Source organism: Limanda limanda, chromosome 18 (genome assembly GCF_963576545.1).
Source record: "Limanda limanda chromosome 18, fLimLim1.1, whole genome shotgun sequence".
Lineage (NCBI taxonomy): Eukaryota > Metazoa > Chordata > Actinopteri > Pleuronectiformes > Pleuronectidae > Limanda > Limanda limanda.
In genome coordinates, this window is record NC_083653.1 from 8,727,131 (window position 1) to 8,746,868 (window position 19,738).

The following is a 19,738-nucleotide window of genomic DNA, read 5'->3' on the forward strand; positions in this document are numbered from 1 at the left end:
GGTTCAGGCACCGTTTAGGCACCGGTATCGTTTTAAAAGTATCGGTTAGGAACCGGTATCGGATAAAAACCAAACGATACCCATCCCTAATCATGAGACCTTTCAAATATCCTAATAAAACCTTTTATGTCAGTGCTCAGTAGCTTCTGTTTTTTCTCTGCAGGTGCGAGAGCGATGCCCCACCCTAGTGAGGGAGTGTCATGTCCTTCTGCCACTGTTGGAGGAGATGGAGAAACACATCAGTGCTTTCTATCAAGCCCTGGAGCGAGCCAGTCGCATCACTGCTGCTGCAAGAGACCAACACTCACAGGCGCAGGCCCAGCACAAACAAAAGTGGCAGGTCAGACATGATAACGTAATAATAATGCAAAGATTTCACTTAAACAGCTACCAGGCAGCAGCCGTCTCTTAAACCTGGGGAGTCCCACTCTATGATGGGCGTTTTTTTGAATGCTTATGATTTTGCCTTTGCATAGCTTTGTATAGCTTTACATCTCAGCACAACATTGTCTATATGACCAGAAAATGTATGGTGTTGGACCCAAAATCAGATTGTCAATTTGGTAGTTTTGGACGTGTTCATCTAGTTAGTTTTGCTGCAGAATGATCATATAGCTTATGGTGGATATATCAGTTATAAGAAAATGGTCACTGTCAAATAAGTGAATCAGATCCTCTGATCAAACTGAGGAATTTTTTTTGTCTCAGGATTAGTCTCACATGTTGACTTTTATATTCAAAAGGGATGATTGAAAATAACTCTGCTTTATGTCTCTGCTCAAATCTTTCCTGATCATCATGAATATTCATCTTTGCCTCTAAAACCTGTTATCAGCTGATATTTATATATAAATATAAGATATAAACAGACTATTATCAATGCATATTTGTTTCTACATTGTTTCACACATTTCTTTAGGATTTATTGAACCAGCAGCAAAACTGTAAAAGATGTCAATCTGTGATTGAGAGGAATCACCACACCCTGCACAGGACGCTCTCCAACAGTAAGATGCTCCGGAACTTCGACCTGTCACTGCTGCAGAAGAGAGTGGCAGAAATACAGAGCTCAGCACAGGTGAGCATCAAACACACATGTAGAACTAAACAGATCAGAATACCACACTGTGATTTCTGTACACACAACGGGGATAATATTAATGAGATTACAAGAAAATCCAAACCCCCTCCAGGAGGCAACACTGCACAGAGCACCTCACGTGACTTATTACTCTATTGTTTCATGTAACACAAATACACCAATTATACAATAATACCCAAGGAACCAGTTGCAGTCACTGCTTCATCCTGCCGCTCCTCTTAGGCTTTGTTGAAGGAGGTCGGGGACTGGAGACGGCAGGAAGAGGCCAACAACTGCCTGAGGAGAAGGTTTGAGGAATCCCAACAAGAGCTGGAGAAGGTGCTGAAGAGAGCTCAGGGCTGCTTGAGGGAGACTGGAGATGCTGACGAGCTACTGAAGAAACATACTGTAAGCTAACATGCAACCTCTATAAATAGAGAAGGTACACAGGGGACAGGATTACTATTACCTAAATTTGTATTTTAGCGGAGAAGTAGAAGGATGAACCAAAACAGACGGAAACTATCATGGATTATTTATGTAAACTCAAAATTTGCTTTTGTAAATGCAGGATTTTTTCGGACAACTGGATCAGCGCATGCTGAGTGTGTTCCTGAAGGCGTGTGACGAGCTGACGGACATCCTACCACAGGAGGAACAGCAGGGGCTGCAAGAAACTGTCCGCCGGCTGCACAAACACTGGAAGGTCAGGGGTCACCATGCCTTAACACACTCACTAATTACTGCAGGTCTCCTGAGGCGCATAGCTGATGCTTCATTAACTTAACCAGGATGACCCTTGGCTTGGATTGAGTTTCCTCCTCTCTGGTTCCAATTAACCTAAACTAGTTAGATTAAAATGCCAGCTCTCAGTGTTTACTCGCAGTTTCCCTCTTGACAGTTTCTGGAACGATACAGTATGTACAGTACATTACACAACATGCCTTATCTTCAATGTCTCCATTGTGTCCTCTCTGTCTTGTTCACAGGACATCCAGGGCGAAGTGCCATCTCACCTGCTGCGCCTGAAGGTGGAGGTTGAGCAAAGTCGACTGGCTGTGATCCTCCAGGACTGCAGAGCAGAGCTGGACAGAGAAGTGCGAGCTCTGTCTGGCACCTGCACCAGCGAGCGAGTGATCAGGGAACACAGAGTGAGTCCCGGAAAAAACTTAGAACAGATTAAACCAAGAGTGAGAGACAGATACAAATCACTTAACGTCTCTGTCGTGGCGATTCCGGAGCCTCTCGAGGTTCAACATTTCCTACGTTCTTATCTCCAGACTTTCTTCAGGGAGCGCAAACCTCTGACTCTGTGCGAGAAGAGGATTAGGAACATGGAGGATCTGTGTCATAAGTTGCCTGACAACGACCTGGCTTATCGAACGCTAGACTCCGCCAGACAGGCTGTCGAAAAGGTTACGCAGCAAATTAAAAACACCCACCTGAAACTGGAGCAGCACCCGGACAAATGGAAAGAGTGGAACGAGAGGTACAGAGCAGTATCTCCTCACAGCATCTGCAACACAGTGCAAGTCTTATTAATCACTGAAGGGGGTTCAAAGTAATCTCTCCCTTTTCCAGGTTCTGTGAACTGTCTGATTGGCTCTCATCTCAGAGGAGGCAGGTGAGGCTCTTGAGAGAGATGGCGAGGGATTCCAGCAATCAGGAGGAAGTGGATGTGGCTGTTCAGGTGAGCCAGCAAGCTGAGTTCACTGCTGTAGGCGCTGAGATTAGGTTATGATTCAGCACAGCTCAAATCAAGTTGCAACCTGCATTCAGTTTCTTGTGCTTGTGTTGTTTTTAGGCTCTGCAGGAAGCAGTAAATGCCCGAGAGGAGAGCTTACTGTGGCTGAAAAGCCTCCTCGCTGGGCTGTCTGAGGTGAGCTCGGACCTGGAGGTACAGAGACAGAGAACGGCCCTGGCTAAACTCTCCACCGACCTGCGGGCGCTCTTCTCTTCACTCCGTCAGGTATCCTGAGTCTAACAAATGTGTCTACGCCTGTGTTTTCCGAATGAAATCCCTCTGTCTGATCCCCTGCCTCCTTCAGTCACAGTGGGATGAGCAGGGATCTGCCATGTTTGAGTATGAGGAGCTGAGGGAGGAGGTGCGCGGTGCTCTGGAGGAGGTGCTGAGAGCACGGAGGGAGGCGGAGGAGCAGACCGGCAGGATCCTGGATGCTGAGGATCTGGAGGAGGCAAAACAACTTTACCATATTCACCAGGTGTGTGTAGGAGAGTGGGGGAGACGTTATAGATGGAAATTAATTAAATTCTGTATTGAAATATAATTTATTTACATATTGACATGTTTCCTCATGAGGCATTTTATAGTGAAGTATCTAATTAAAACTGAAAGCAACTAATTTTTTTTTTTTTTTTAACAATGTTTTTTTATTAATTTCCAATAAGAACCTACAAAACACATTGACACATATCACACAAGTTGCACAATCAAATGCAGGCAAACTTCACTGCATACACATACACACAAAAAAAATAAAAATTAAAAAATTAAAAAAGATAAACACGCACACAAACATACATACCTACGTAAAATAATAACAATAATAAATAAAATAAAATAAAAATGTCACACTCGATATCCCTACAGATAGATATAATCTACCGTTGCCTGAGAAAGTCCATTAAGGGTGCCCACACCTCTTCAAATTCCTGTGCTTTACCCCTGATTACATAGGTTAGCTTTTCTAATGTAACATACATTTCCATCTCTCTAATCCAAGAATGTGTAGACGATACTTCAGTCTCTCTCCAAGATAAAGCAACCATGAAAGCAACTAATTTAAGTTCACCTTATTGTTGGTTTGAATGATGACTGATCCAGATATTGGGAATAGATGATGCCATGTGACATGTGTTGCTGTCTGTGTGTGTTTTATAGCAACAGCTGAGGCGCCTGCAGCAGAACAGGACAGAGGCAGAACTTCTGGTGTCCCACTGCCGCCAGCTGCAGAAAGGGGAGGCACTCACTCCCTCTCTACGGGAACTGGAGGGAGCCTTCGGAGAGGTCGACCGCAAAGCGGGAGCGAAAGAGCACAACCTGCAGGTAGACTCACATCAGTGTGCAGTGTTCAAGTGTCATCGATCATCCACACAAACCCTGCTTTGATCATTGATCCGTCCACATCCAGCAGTAACTGAATATCAATTGTTTTGTGGTGTGTTAACTTCGTTTGGTCCTTCAAATTTGTTTATACAATTTATCAGTCCCTCAAAATTGATCAGGGAGTAAAGATTGTCTGACGTGCATCAAGGGGAAACCACCACAAAACACCAACAATCAGATACACTTTCAAGCTTTTACAGTGTCAGTAAGCAGACATTTAATTTGAGATTGAACCATAATACCCCACTGTTTTTTAATAATTACACAAGGAGGGCTTGATGATTGTTGTTTTATTTTTACAAATTCCATTCTTTCCCCTATAAACTAACATTCAAAGCATTAAAGTATAATATTCTGGTTTCTCTCCTCACCTCAAGGCCACACTCAGCTCCTGGCAGCATTTCGAAGCAGAGAGAGAAATGATTGGCAGGTTTATCATTAATACCAGCAATGAGCTGCACAGGGAACTGGTTTTCAACAGCTTGGACAGCCTGAGAACTGAACTGGAACGCAATAAGGTGTGTGTGTGGGATTGTTTTTGCTTTCACACATACAGCATACTGTATACCTATACAGTGTGCATTTGCTCATACAGTATACCGGCTCCTTTTCATGTGTGTAGGAGCTCTTCACACCGGTTGAGGAATGTTGCGTGAGAGCAGACCTCCTCTCAGAGAAGGCAGCAGATATTGAGCTTGGTCCAAAGAACCAGACTCTTCTCCAGCAGGCCCAGTCCACCAGAGAAGGAGTTGCACAAGTTCAAGACCACCTCAACAAGAAGTAAGCTGAACTGTCTTATCCTTACCCGATCGACTTGGTTTGAATTGAGGGTCTTTTGTAATTTTGTCAAACTAAAGTCATATTTTGGACTTTGTGAGAATATAGTCAAGTGAAGAGGCACTTTCACAATAAGAAAGTCATATTTTGATCACTTGTAAACAGGGTTGAATTATTTCAGCAAAATTGTAGATTTGTCATGTGATTCATGATAATCCATTACATTTGAAAAGGCCTATGAAAAGAGCCTGGGAAGTCACTTTGTGTCTCTGTGGTGTTTGACCTGCTGTTTGCAATCGCGGTCAATGTGTGTTTACTTGTCCTCGTTCTTTTCTTAATGACCTTGACATGCACGCAATGTCTTTGACAAATCTTGTTTATTCCAGTGTTGTCCAGCTGGAGATGATGTGTGTGTGGTGGGAACGCTTCAGCAGCCAATCAGAGGCTCTTTCCTCCTGGATCAATGAGAAGGAGAAGGAGCTTGAGGTCATCAGTACCACATCCTCCTTGGATCCTTTAGATAAAAACATCAGTGCAGTGGAGGTATGCCACGTTTCTCCTTTAAGTAAAGCATTTTATTCTGTGACTTGTTTTTCTAATTCCCCATCAGTCAGTCAGAGGCAAGTCAAGTCTTTGCTCTAATACTCACTGCACATTTCAATAATCCCGTGATATTTACTAACACATATGCATCATGAGTTCAAATTGCTGTTTGGCCTCGTGTCTGTAGCGTACAGTATCAGTGTGGCCTCCGGGTTATTAAGATTAAGATGAAATAAGATTACATTTTTGTAATCTAACCCTAAGGGGAAATTAGGTCAATGATGCAGAAAAAGCTTTGATATAAAAAGTAAATTGATCATATTGAAGAAAGTCTAATCGTGCCCATCCAGACTTTGGCCCTGTCAATCTCACAGAGATCTGGAGAAAATCGGGTCAAAAAAATTTGGGCTAACGGGACTTTGCAAAATCCCGAGGCAGCCATTTTATTCGTCGAGAGTTTGAAAAGGCTTGCCTCCAGAAACAGAGCAGTCAGGTTTATTCTCTACCCGGCTTTTGCACTTTAAATTTCCTAGAACTCCATGAACCTGACAAACAGGCGTCTCACTGTGCCACATACATTATTTATTGAGTAATGTCTTCAACAGGGTAATGAAGAGTCTAGAAATATTTGTATGGAGTTATTTTTACCCTCTATCTCCTGTTACATCTTGATTATTGTATATTTTTTTTTTACAAACGTTTGCCCATTAACAAGTTTCTTCATCCCTCCAGGAGGTGGGGAAGGGTTTAGAGGAGAGGAGGACGGCCCTGGCCCACATGGAGGCCGACTGTGAAGCCCTGTCACGCTTTGTGACCCCTGGAGAGGCTGGATGTATCCGGGCACGACTCACCCAGATGAGGCGCTACTGGGAAGAGCTGAAGGGGAGAGTGGAGCAGCTGGGAGGACAGCTCAACCAAAACGCCTCCTACAGGCAGCGATACAATGATAACCTGGAACAGGTATTTTGAAATATGTAATGTTATAAAAATGTTACTTAAGTGATTTTAATCCATACATGCTTTTAAGCACATGTTTGGGCCTTCATCCATCTTTGAATAGAAATTGAAGTAAAGATTTCACAGTGCTGGTGTTTTTATCTTTGAGTAACTACAGTTTTTGTTTCATTGTCAGGTCAAGAAAACGATGAGCGATATCGAAGAGAAGCTTGACCGTCCGATGACGTACTGTTCATCGTCATCTGAGACCTACAAAATCCTCCAGAATCACACGGTGAGACAAAACTCAGAGACAGCCTGTCAGGAAGGAACTTAATTTAAAAGAACAAATAAAATTGTTAAAATTAGTGCCAGCATACTCTGCTGAGATGAAGACAAACACGTCTCTGTTTCCTCCAGGAGGTCTGCCAGGCCGCTGAGCAGCTGAAGCCCCGGCTGATGGCTCTGTGTTCGGCCATGAAGAGGCTCGGAGAGGGCAGCCAGCTGGAGGAAGAGGTGGCTAACCTCCAGAAGCAACGAGGACAGTTTCTGGAAAAGGCGGACGAAAAGCAGGCTTTCCTAGAGAGCCTTCTAGCACTGTGGCAAAGGTAATATGTGTGTTTTGTAGAGTAAGCTCAATATTCCCTACTTGGCTGTATACTGAATGTTTTGCCAAATTGAAAAGACAGGCTTTAATCATAATTCACAGCTTTTGAGAGATCAGAACAGAATAAGAAAACTCATAGCAGTGTCCGTTTTTGTGTTTCTGTCCAAAAATATCTCTGTTTATGTATTATGAAGATTAAAGAGATACTTTCAAAGGAAAATTTTTAACATTCAGCTGACAGCAGGAGTTTATTTCCTGTAATGTACTCAGAGTTTTGCTGACTGCTTTTCCAGTCGGCTTTGGTCCAGACTCACACTCGTATTTTCTTCTGATCATATAAACATTGACATATTTCCTTTTATTTTTCATGTGCTCTTTCCGCCGACTCCAATCTCCTTGTATTCCCTGAATCGTCCCTGATCTGTGTGCGATGTAGACGAGCAGCCTCAGTTTGTCCCTCCCCGCTGTCAGCCATTGCATTTCTCCTCTAATAATACGCTTTTGTTATGATTGTCTTTGTTCACACAATAGACTTTTACTGCCTTAATTGTTTGTTATTCATTTTATTATTCAGGAGGAAAAAAAATTATCCATTCACTATGGAAACTGTCTTTTAGTATTTATTCATCCAGTGAGTTGTTTTTTTTTGGATTTATTTTTCTGTTCCTTAACTGCTGCTGGGTTTCTGTGTGTCTGTTTGTGTACGTGTGGTTCTGTGATTCTCTGTGGTCGACCTCATCTCCCCCCCTGCAGGTGGGTGCATGAGGGATTACTCAGAGCACTGGGTGCTCTGCTGAGATACGTTTGTCCCATTATGAGCGTGTCACTGATACTGAGCAGTGGTCAGATAACAAAAACTACTTACAGACAGTGCTACTGTGTGTGTGGTGTGGATGTATGTGCGTTAAAATCATTTCTGGTATCTGTCAATGATATCAATCTATTATTGCTTTCAATATTTATGCACTTCATTCTAATTACGGTGCTGCATACATTTTCTTTGATTTAAATACACATCACCGTTTTGTCTACAGATTTGAGAAGGAGAACTCGTCCATGAAAAGCTGGCTGGACAGGTGTGAGTCTGTTTGTTGTCCTGACACCGACCTGCTCTCCGCAGACAAAGTCAAGATCAGGAATGAACTACAAAATGTAGAGGTAAATCCATCAGGAACTCTTATAAGATTTTTGCCTCATGTGAATCTATTTCTGACTATATCAGCCCTTTTGAGTTCTGTTTAACCTCACAGATGATAGTTGAATTACTTTTTATATTTATTCCCCGGTCTAGGAAATGCAAGCGGAGACACAGTCCTATGAGGTTCTTCTCCAGGGTCTCGTGAATCTTGGACTGTGTCTGTATCCCACGGCCCCTGAAGCTCGTGTCCAGGAGCTCAGTGATGTTCTTGCACGGCTACAGGAGAGATCCACCTCGGTGAAAGACAGCGTATCACACAGGCAATTCTGCTTTTGTATTTCATTACACAGATTATCTACAACCGTATACTGTCATATTCTTCCTCTAAACCCCCCGCTCCTCCTTTAGGTTTGAGTTGCTGGAGTCGCAGTTGTCACAGCTCGAGTTGTTCGATCAGGCGTTGTTGACGTTGAACCAAAGGAGTGAAACCTTCCTGTCTGTGTTGAGAAGCTCTTCACAGGTTGATATCGCTGATCTCGAGGCTGCAATTAAAACACTGAAGGTGAGAAATCGATAATTAGCTGTTTACAGTGACGTCCTTTACAGACTATGTACACAGGGACAGTTGCAGTACGCAAGTTTATATTGATCGCAATCAAAGCTCTTACAAATTTGTCTAATTAAACGGTCGTGTTGCAGGAGCAGGAGGTTCAACTACAGGCGTATGCATCACTGAGAGAGACACTCCATCAAAGAGAGTCCTCCCTGCTTCGCTCCTCCACCCCAGGAGCCCAACAGCAGCTCCAGGGCTGGATGGAGGACAGCTTACAGCCCCTCAAAGAATCCCAGCGTCTCCTGCTCCTCCGCAAAGAGTGCCTGACTGAGCTAAAGACTTTCCTCCATAAGCATGGCACGGCGGCGGAGGTTGTGCACCGCCTCCATGAGGCCGTGGAGGGCAGGGGCAGCTGGGACCGCTCCAAGGCCGAAGAGCTGCATCACGGAGTAGGGGAAGTGGCAAAAGACGTGGCCCGGCTTGAGGCTGAGGCTGTTAGGTTAGACGGGCAGCTGAGCAAGGCACACCTGCACCTGAGTGGGGCAGAGTGGGGGGGATCCAGAGACACAAGCCGTCCTCAGGGAAGGACGTCCTGCAGGGGACAGGCTGTGGCCCTCACAATGGCTCTGGAGGAAGTGCAGAGGGGTGTGGGGTGGAGACAGAGTGAAGCCGACGCGTTAGGGGCCCTGTGGAGCTCCTTCAGGGAGAGGAGGGAAGAGGTGATGAAGAATTTGAAGAAACTGGAGGATGAAGTGAGGCAGGAGGGGCCCAGAGAGAGCTCTGTGCAGGCCTTTCAAAACAGGTATGAAGATAAGTAGTCATATATTGTAAGACCTCTGTAACCAATATCACGATCAGTTCAATTTGGATTAAAATCTACATTTGACTGATTTAATTCAAAGATTTGAACTCCCCAGGAACACACTGTGTGTAAATGAAGCCAAACTGTAGCTGGACAAATCCTTTTAAATCTGATCTCCTGAAAAATGAGATATATAATGCTGGAATCAGGTAAGTGATCCTCATTGTTTTCTCCTGCATCTGCTTCTCTCAGGCTGCGTTTCTTTGTCCAGCTGGAGGACGAGCTCCAGTCCCTGCAGCACTCTCAGCAGTGGTTAGAGGAGAAGGGAAGCCAGCTGGCCCAGAGAGACACTGAGCTGGCTGGGGAGGCTCTCAGGGAGGTAGCCCTGGTGAAGACGGCCTGGGAGAACGTCTGGACTCTGATCACCAACGGGTAAAAACAGTAAACAACGCAGATTTTTTCATCTCGTTTAAAATCCTTTGCCGTATATGGATTTGATCCAGTTGGAGAGAGTGCAGAGAAGCAGTCAGAGTTATTTCACACTGTCAAACATAGAGACATCTCCACAGTTTATTTTTTTTATGTGGAGGAAATGTAACAGCTGCATAGCCTCCTCAAATACCAACTTGTCCAAGGACAGACATTCATCAGGAGCCTCAGTCCTGTATCTTGTTTCTGTTCTCTCCACGAGGAAAAGCCACAGAATTGATGATTCATTTTTGTCCTCGCCATCATTCGCTCTTTCTTTTGTAATCCCTCCTCTGAACGCCAAGTTTATCTTTTTAACTGCAACATCATAAACCTTTTATCTGGTGCTTTCTAGGTTTTTTGTCTAGTTGCTGCTCTGTTTCCGTGGCTACAGTTGCTCCCCTCTTCAGCTTTGAAAAACCGGCTACCAGCATGCATCACGTCACCACAGAGTTAGAACAGCAGAATATTGCAAAATATAGAGAAATGTTACTGAAAATGATAACCTCAATCAGAATTGTCAAAAGGCGAGGACTTGAGCGGACGTTCATTTATATGTAAACATTTGCGCACAACATGGAAACAGAACAGATTAACAGCTGTTCCAAAGTCTTTGGTGTTTCAACGACTAACGTGGATGTTTTTTGTTCTCATGCAGTCAGGAGCAGAGTGGAGTTGTGGTGGATCTTCTCCGTCAGTTCCACCAGCTGAAGTCCATCCTCAGCACTGTTGTGGAGAACGCTCAGAGTGTTGCTCACAATCTGCCCGACCACAACCACAGTGCTCAGGAGGCCAAATGGACTTTCACACGGGTCAGAATCTTTTAGTTGAAAAACTTTAGAAAAGGATTGATTGACAGAAGCAGCTAAACAGAATGTGTAGCTGCCATTTATTATCGCACATATAGTAATGTGCCATGGTTAGACAGTTCAAATTACTGTATTTAAAATGTGTACAGTACATCTATAAAAAAAGCCTGGTTTCATTTTTGTTAAAATACTTTTTTTTTTAATATTTCAATGTGTTTATGGTTGACTTAGCTAAAAACTGTTAATTCTTGAATTCAAATTAGCAGAGTTGGATATTATTAGCAGGGCAGCAGCTATTTATTTTCCTTAATCACTGCACTTCGCAATTCTGCATTATCAGAGTGCTTTATCCCATCTCATCAATCTCTCAGAGCTTAATTTCAACACACAGTCACATTCTCCTTTCTAGTCAGTGCAGCAACTCTCCCTCTAGTGGTGATCTGTTGTGATTCCCTCTACCCTCATCTTTGTTGTCCCTCTAGCACGAGACAGTCCAAGCTGAGCTCAGAGACAAGCAGGAGGACATGGACCAGCTCATCAGTTCAGCTGAAGACCTGCAGAGAGAGCTGGAGAAGGTCCCGACCTCTGACCCGTGCTGCATCCAGAGAGACATGGAGACGTTGAGAGACCAGTGGCTGGAGGTGAGCAGCGTTTGAACCATGCAGCTATTTTTAATAACCTGGCCTTGACTGAAGAAATCACTCATCTGTTTTTTATCTAGACAACTGTTTGATGCATTCATATCCAAGAGCTATTGGGTCAGACAAAGAGAGATTTTGTGACATTAATGAATTGTCCTCATCTTGAACATGCGTGATACTCCATGAATTTTTCAAAAACTGTCAATATTATTTTGCCCAATTCCGGAGCCTAAGTATGAAAACAACTAGGAAGCGTATGAAGAGATTGGGGCCATTGTTTTTCTGACTGAAAACAACAACTAAATTATGACATCTACAGGACAGCTCTGCCGAAACACTTCCTGTTTTAATGATATTTATTTCTGTCGGTTTTCCCTTCTTCTTTTTTTTCAATTTTCTCCTCTTGTGGGATTTAGTTAGCGGCTCAGCTGTCACAGATGAGACAGAAGCGTAAACAGGTCTAGACACGTTATCTGCTTCTGTCTCTCTCTCCCTCACTTTCACTTCTCAGCCCAGCATCTGTCAAACCAATTAAGCCGTGTTTTCCTTGCGTCTCCCAGTATGCAGATCATCCCTTGTTACAGAGAGGCACAGAGAAAGCTCACACCACAAAGAGGGAGAGGGATCCCACGTCGTCATTGACTCTATATATATTCTGTCCTGTGCTCAGTGTGATCAGACTGCTGGTCTCTGTTCATTCAGGTCTCAGAGAGAATACAAACCAACGCTGAGAGACTGGGCTACTGCGTTGCCCTGTGGGACGACCTCAAGGCCATGGAGCAGGACATCAGCCAGTGGACGTCCACCTCCGTCGCTGACCTCGCAGACAGCGTCACAAACCTCAGTGACAAGGAGGAGACGGAGGCCCAGCTCAACACCTTTCAGGTCAGAGGGAGCTGGGCAGTCTGTGTGAAAGATTATAGGATCGATGATGATTTTGTAATGTTTAAACTGGAGGTTGTGATGTAATCGGAGTGTCTTGGACCTTGTTCCACAGGCCGAGGTTGAGAAGAAGGAGCAGAAGCTTGATGCCCTGCAGGAAAGAGTGACAGCGCTGAAGGAGCGAGCCAAACTGCAGGAAACCCCGTTACAAATTCAGGTGGATACGGTGCAGGAGAGAGATTTATTATTGCAAAAGATTTTTTTTATCTTGTTCTTTAGGCCAGGGATAGTATTTCACCAAGGATCTGATGTAATGCAATGATGTTTTAGTGTTTACAGCTGCGTTTTGTTGTCTGGTTGAGTATTTTACAAGTTAAGGTTTCCCTAAGTCTGATTTACCTTTAAAATTTTTGTTGCATGAGGCAAAAATAATATTTCTAAAGACATTTGTGTGTTTTCTAGTCACAGGAACAACATTAAAGATGAACTTGTATATACATTGTATACAAACAGTGTATAAACTTGCACCAAAGGACGCACAATTCCACAAAACACATAATTTTCTTGCCATTTAATCAACATGTTGATGCTGTCCAGTCATTTAAAGTCACCATTCTCTTGCCTTCTTGCATGTTGTCTATATCTGCTTTGCTCGTATAATGCTGCTTTAATGTCTTTATTGAACCAGGTCCTGGAGTCAGACCTGCGGAAGAAGATGGCCCATGCTCAGGAGGCGTACAACCAGGCCAAACACACTCTGACCTACTTCACTTTCCAAAAGCAGCGACTTGAGGACCTCATGTCCCAGATGGACGAGCGGCTGGAGGCGGTTGAGGGCTCCTTATCTGACCTCACTGAAGCGACCTCCCCTGAAGACATTGGTACAGTCAAGGTAAAAAAATACTGTCCTTTACTTCATTGTGGCACAATAACACAGAAATTCAAGAACTATATGTAGCAATAATAGAAATGTAATACACCACAAAAAACTACACAGTCTATTGTATTGTTATACTAACACCAATCATTCACTACACAAGGACACATTAACATAGATATACACTATTCAAATTATGATGCAAAGCTACTTCTTTTGTACCTTTGTAAACAGAAAAGCAATAAAGTTTAATTTAAACAACACTACTTCCAAAATCTAATTCCGATCACCTGCCCTGTATTCGGTAAATACTTCTAAGAAACCCTTTGTCACTGCTCTACATTGAAAGGACCTGCAGAGCACTGTGCAGCATCAGAGGGCCGACATGGACTCGGCTCGAGATGCCCTGACTGCCCTGTGCAGGTCGCATCCCTCCCAGGAGCTGTCCCTCCTCTCCTCTGACCTCACCTCCATCGCCAAGCGCACGGAGGCTGTGGCTCAGCGCTGTGCCAAGACCAGGGGCAACCTGCAAGACGAGCTACAGCTTCACTTCAACGGTAAGATACAGGAGTAGTATCTTTTAGTAAAGTGTTTTTCATGCTGGTTAGGTGTAAATACAGGCATGTTGGCTAAGTGTATTGTTGCCATTTGTTCTCAGGTAGCTTAATAGTTTGATACTGAATTTGTCTGGATAACGTGTCCTGTTCCTGAAGCTAGCCACTATAAATTACTCCCTGATAAGGAGAGATTAGGAATTTAATAACACTTAAAATCTCATAATCGCCCAATGAAACACAACTACATGGTGCACTGTCATTTATTCGTGTTAGTGGTGCAACAGATTTAGTGTTGATTATCCTCCATCTTTCCCCAGAGCACACTCAATCCGCCCAGTACAACCCACACTGCATACACACACACTGCCTGGTACACTGGTGCGCTCTCATTGCTCAGACACACACCTGTGCCTCACAGAGTAATGTCGCTCTCGACACATCCGCTCTCGAGGGAGTAATTTCTGGCCTGTTGCCAAGGCAACCAGGCGCTGCACAACACGGACACGCCCACACTTCCCATCTGTCTGAAAACAACTCCTCTTCTCGCTCTCCTACTTCTGGTTCCTTCAGTTTGAAATCTTCTCTGCTTTCATTTGAACAAGCACCGATTTTTCCTCAACTCACCATCATATTTTTCCGTCGTTTCACTGGTTCCTTCTCTCCCTCGAAAGCAGAGCTCGTCCAGGGCTTCCACTCCTGGCTGGCGGATCTAAAGTTGGAGCTGAAAGAATGTTCAAACCAATCAGGAGATGTTGCCGTCCTCGGATCCAAGCTACAAAGGATCAAGGTACATTGACAGATTAATGCAAGACATAATTTGATCATATAAAATATTAAATGAATACTTTCCTGTATAATCATTGAGAAGAAGCATATGTTACCTACGTGAAGATTCTTTCAAATCTAGATCTTTCATGTGAGTTACTTACATGCACAGGTGTCAGTCGAGCAGACGCCAGAACACGAGGAGCGTCTCTCTCAGGTTTGTGAGGAGGCCGAGAGGCTGCAACTCCACCTCCCCAAAGCTGGAGCATCACAGGTCCAGGAGCATCTCTCCTCCTGCAAGAGGGAGTGGAGGAACTACCTGAGCAGCTGTTCTCAGAGCCGACGAGACCTGGAGGAGACTATTGATCTTCTGGAAAAGTGAGTTGTCACTCTTGTAACGTAATATATTTGTGTAAAGGAATTTCAGGAAAATGTGAATTTACTTTGCATTCCCATCCCTCTCATTACAGCTTTGATACTTGTGTGGAGGGTATAAGAGACTGGCTGAAGCAGATGGGGCTCAGCCTCAAGAGAGAGCCTGTTTTTGGGGAGGAGAGCCAGCACGGAGCCCCTGACACCACTGAAGAGCTGGAGAGGATGGAAAACCTCCATAAGGAGCTTCTAGCAAGAAGGTATGTGCATGTATATGTAAATGTGGGTGTGGGTGGTATGTTATACATACTAGAGCATCAGCTGTGAACTATTCTGAACAATAACATACGTTACTCTCTTGCAAGGGTCTCCATTGAGCGTGTCTGCCAGGAGGCCCAGTCTCTGTCTGAAGCAGGCCGTGGGTCAGGAGGAGAGGTCAGAGTGACAGGCCAGCTCCAGATGGAGCTCCAAGCTCTGCTGAAGGAAGCCAGGGAGAAGCTGCGAGGCTGCCAGGAGAGTCAGGCCTTTGGAGAGACACTCCAGGGAGTTTGGGCCTGGCTGGAGGAGATCCAGGAGAGACTGGGTACAGTGGACAGCACGATGGGCACCAAAGAGCAGTTGGAGCAGAGGCTGGAGACCGTGCAGGTGAGAGGGGGGTTGGCTGGTAGACTACATTTACCTACAAGTCCCATGAAGTGTTATACAGTTGAAATGGATCCTGTATATCTTTGAAAAAGTAATTTAAAGTTGTCAGATACATTAATATGACACTGGTACCTGCTTGATAAGTATCCTACCTTCTCCGCTAGGACAAGGTTCCCCCACTCTCCTCATTTCCTGTTAGCAAGCCCCTGTTGCTGGAATAGTGTTGTGTGATTCAGCCCCAGCCTCTGTAAATGAGGCTACACAATTTATTTATTATCACACATGCAAAGAACAACTAGCAGATTTATTTCGTGACTTCAGTTATTGGATTAGAATTTCAGCTTTTCATCATTTTACTCTATTAGGGTTTTTGTTCCACACTTCTATTTTAGTTGAACACAAGAGGGGGCTGTTGACATGAGAAAGTTTTCTCCTCCAAACTTCTGATGTCTAAATCTGGTTCCAAAGTTGAATACAGTGTGTGACCCCGTTCTGTTTGCACAGGACATCCTGCTTTTGAAGGGTGAGGGGGAAGTCAAGCTGAATATGGCGATGGGTAAGTGTGAGTTGGCCCTGCGCAGCTATGGGGCAGCCGGACAGGAAGTGGTCCGCTCTCAGCTTCAGGAAGTGGAGGATGCCTGGGCCACGTTGCTTGTGACCGCCATGAGTTGCCACAGGTAAACGAATATATAAGTAAACAGTATATATTCAGCTGTAAACATATTGTTATTCAGCCATTTTTTCAAATGTTTTTTAGCTAAATAATTTACTCCTGAACATTCGTGGCCATTTAGCTCTTTGCCAAAAAAATCCTCTCCAGGGAACCTGATGGTTTTATCATGATAGATTGATGTCTCAATACCATCAATTACCATTAGGTTAAATACATAATGAGAAGTATTTGTCTCATTTTGTAACTCTGATTGATTGATTGATGTGTGTGTGCGTGTGCGTGTGCGTGTGCGTGTGCGTGTGTGTGTGTGTGTGTGTGTGTGTGTGTGTGTGTGTGTGGGACAATGTTTGTGTGTGTAATTGAGCAATCATGGCCACTCCAAGAAAAATAATTGATCTCATTAAGGACTAAATAGCAGATAGCAAACAGTGGGTCACACATGGGCTGTGTTTATATGTTAAATAGAGAAGGATGACAGGAGGCGAGGGGCAGCAGGTGAAATGGAGGTGTGTGTGTGAGTGTGTGGATATTGGCGTTATTTGTACATGTGGGGGTAACAGATGGCAAGGGAAATTATGGGTGTGTATCTGCGTCCATGTGTGTTTGAACCCCCTGATAAAAGGGGAGAAATATTATCAGCCAGTATTACTGATTATTTGGTCCTCAGCCATAGCATAGGTCTACAATTTAAACAGACTTTGTACTTGAATACAAGGGAGAGAATAAAGGCACAGAGTATGTTTTGTCTGGAGAATGATCTGTAAAACAACCAGATTACTTGTGCATTTGTAAATTTTTCTGTTAATTCAAACTGTATAACTCTTGTGTGCCAGTCAGTCTGACGCATGGATCTGTTGTCTCCTCTTCAGTCGACTGGAGTGGACCGTGACACAGTGGGGGGGGTACCTGGACAGTGCTGCCCAGCTGCGCTGCTGGATGGAGGCTGTCGAGCGGGAGGTGGGCGGCCCGCTCAATCCGCAGCCTGGGCCCAGAGAGAAGGCCTCTCAGCTCGAGAGACTCAGAGCCCTGCTGGCCGACCTGGAAGACCACCAGGGTGCATTGACCAGCCTGGAGGAGAAAGCCAGGGAACTTTTCAAGAAGACTGGTGACGCCGGCTTTAACCATGGCGCTCGGACACAGCCGCAGGCGCAGTTTGACGACCTCACGGCTTTGGTGGAGGTACGGAAGATGTTCATTTATCGTTTGGTATTGATAGAAAATAAATATTTTACCTATTTTTGCTCACTGAAGCATTTTTGGTAGCATTGTGTTTCCAGAGAATGATCTAAACAGTTTGTGCTGGTTGTGTAGGAGAGAGTGCATCTTGCGCAGGCCGTGGTGTTGGAACACCAAGAATACCTGGAGGCCGTGAGGGAGCTCACAGATTGGCTGATGACTGCAGGAGAGGAGCTGCAGCATTGGTCTGATACATCAGGAGACTCTTCCTGTATCAAAAAGAAACTGTCCGAAGTGAGGGTAAGCTGGAGTGACACCTACAAACATTAACCATCACCAGCACTCCATGTTCATACAGTTTGTTCGTTGACCATTTTACAGGATGATGTATTAAAATCACTGTAGGCGCTAATTACATATTAACATAGAAAATGATTACCTCTCATATCTGTTAGTATTGCTCAAACCAGAGAACATCAGAATAACAATTCAACCCAGTGTTGTTCAAAGATGTTACAGTGTATGTTATGTATGACAAGTGTAACGCCTGTTCTTTTAAATGAACACGTTCTGGATGTCTGCTGTAAGCATGCCTCAGGGATGTGTGATGTGAATTCACAGCGTTTCAAGCTATTATATGTATCATCTGTTGCTAAGGTAACTGACGGCTGAATTATCTGAACCCATCCAATCTTAACTGGCTCCTGCTATGAAGGAGAGAAAACTATGGAGGGAATTGGAATTGGTTCTCAGTTTGTTTCCATATCGCAGCCAAATATCTCAATCCCTCCTGGCACATTTTCACTGCCGATCTGCTGGTGTAAAAGAACAAGTTTTAAAAAAGGCGCAGGGAAATAAATACCTGAGCTTTTCCCTGCTCAATAATTCTCTAATTACACAGGAGACAAAACACGTGAGGAGATATTGATTTGCATTTGAATTTCACACATGGGCCCTAATTATCCAATAATAGATGTGTGTTTGTTAAGCCATTGCAGTGAAGGAGGAAACATAATTGTGTACACAGGCTACCTGCACAATTTTAATTTTCCATTTATCTTCTCAAGGTTAATGTTCATATCCTTCCGCCCACATGGAGAGATCTGATTCTCTCTTTCTAATCCCTCAATCAGCTCGCTGCTGACACATCCTTCTCAAGTGTTTGCTATTCACACCCTCTACCTTCCAAGTGCTAGCTTTCCACACAGAACGAGCGACGGAGGCGTGGAAAGATGGAGACGGAGGATGAAATTAGCAAAAGAGAGAGAATACTGAGATAGCAAATGAAAATACAGGAAGTGTGAACCAATGGTGTGAAGACAGAATCAAAGAATTACAGGTAGAAAGTGATGAGGCAGGGGGACGTACAGCATGCAAGAGAGACTATAGGCAGCTTTAAATAGCATCAACATCACATCCAGGGGTTGCAGTTTCCGTAGCCACAGTTTCCGTAGCAACTTTGTCTCCTCTCTTCCCTCCCTATCTCTCATCAGGAGCGTGTGGAGTGTCGATTACTGGAGGGCCGAGAGCGCCTCAGCCGCGTGCGTCGGAGTGCGGCGACCACGGCCGAGCACACGGCGGCGGGCGGCTGCGAGGCCATGGACCGTCAGCTGGGGGCGCTGTCACAGGCTCTGGAGCAGTGGGAGGGGGCCGCCCTGAGGGCCCGGGACGGCCTGGAAGGGGCCCTGGCGGCTGCTGCGGCTTCGGAGGAGGCGTACGACCGCCTGACCGCCCGACTGGAGGATGAGTTGAAAGAGTTTGACGGACGGCTGAGGGGGTGGAGCCAGGAGCTGATGAAAGCTGAGGGGCGGAGCAACGGCGAGGAAGCAGTGGATGGATGGCAGCTGGCGAAGGTACAGTAGCATGGGATTTAAATAAATGGCAGCATATTGTCTAAACAATTCACTGCTCATCTGCCCACAATAGGCAATGTAGAAAATAATTAATATTAAAAATCATGTGTTTGTGTTGATTGGAGAATTGTGATGTGTAACAGCTGACTGGGGGCCACTGAGCAGCGCTGTGTTAGTTTTAGAGAAGGTGATTATCGTTGTATAATTGAAAGTACCCACAGACACACACATGCGTACACACACACATTGTGCGGACATACATCCTCTGCATGCAGCTTTGCTTTCTCTCTCTCTCTCTCCGTAATTATCCATTCTATTTGTAAATCCTAAAAACAGATTAGTTTGTAAACAGCTTTACTGGGATGACGAAGGAGTGACAGCTCCAATCCCATCACTTTCCCGCAGTTTCTGCTCATTCTCTCTCTCCCTCTCTCTTCTGTCCCCTCTGCCCCTCCT

At 44.6% G+C, this 19,738-nt stretch overlaps 1 protein-coding gene across 1 annotated transcript in view; it reads left to right on the top strand.

The window, feature by feature from the left end:
* Nucleotides 1–19,738, top strand: part of syne1a (spectrin repeat containing, nuclear envelope 1a) — a 114,703-nt gene that overhangs the window by 26,535 nt on the left and 68,430 nt on the right. The window contains exons 21-55 of the mRNA XM_061092037.1: nt 164–340; nt 920–1,078; nt 1,325–1,489; nt 1,653–1,787; nt 2,071–2,232; nt 2,362–2,570; nt 2,663–2,771; nt 2,886–3,050; nt 3,136–3,303; nt 3,984–4,148; nt 4,586–4,726; nt 4,831–4,988; nt 5,372–5,528; nt 6,261–6,488; nt 6,661–6,759; nt 6,885–7,072; nt 8,106–8,229; nt 8,363–8,529; nt 8,618–8,771; nt 8,909–9,564; nt 9,817–9,996; nt 10,691–10,844; nt 11,324–11,482; nt 12,185–12,367; nt 12,480–12,581; nt 13,053–13,256; nt 13,591–13,798; nt 14,473–14,585; nt 14,736–14,941; nt 15,034–15,195; nt 15,301–15,580; nt 16,085–16,257; nt 17,123–17,432; nt 17,565–17,729; nt 18,923–19,282. Of these exons, the coding sequence (XP_060948020.1) occupies nt 164–340; nt 920–1,078; nt 1,325–1,489; nt 1,653–1,787; nt 2,071–2,232; nt 2,362–2,570; nt 2,663–2,771; nt 2,886–3,050; nt 3,136–3,303; nt 3,984–4,148; nt 4,586–4,726; nt 4,831–4,988; nt 5,372–5,528; nt 6,261–6,488; nt 6,661–6,759; nt 6,885–7,072; nt 8,106–8,229; nt 8,363–8,529; nt 8,618–8,771; nt 8,909–9,564; nt 9,817–9,996; nt 10,691–10,844; nt 11,324–11,482; nt 12,185–12,367; nt 12,480–12,581; nt 13,053–13,256; nt 13,591–13,798; nt 14,473–14,585; nt 14,736–14,941; nt 15,034–15,195; nt 15,301–15,580; nt 16,085–16,257; nt 17,123–17,432; nt 17,565–17,729; nt 18,923–19,282 (6,645 nt within the window). The remainder of the gene's footprint in view (nt 1–163; nt 341–919; nt 1,079–1,324; nt 1,490–1,652; nt 1,788–2,070; nt 2,233–2,361; nt 2,571–2,662; nt 2,772–2,885; nt 3,051–3,135; nt 3,304–3,983; nt 4,149–4,585; nt 4,727–4,830; nt 4,989–5,371; nt 5,529–6,260; nt 6,489–6,660; nt 6,760–6,884; nt 7,073–8,105; nt 8,230–8,362; nt 8,530–8,617; nt 8,772–8,908; nt 9,565–9,816; nt 9,997–10,690; nt 10,845–11,323; nt 11,483–12,184; nt 12,368–12,479; nt 12,582–13,052; nt 13,257–13,590; nt 13,799–14,472; nt 14,586–14,735; nt 14,942–15,033; nt 15,196–15,300; nt 15,581–16,084; nt 16,258–17,122; nt 17,433–17,564; nt 17,730–18,922; nt 19,283–19,738) is intronic.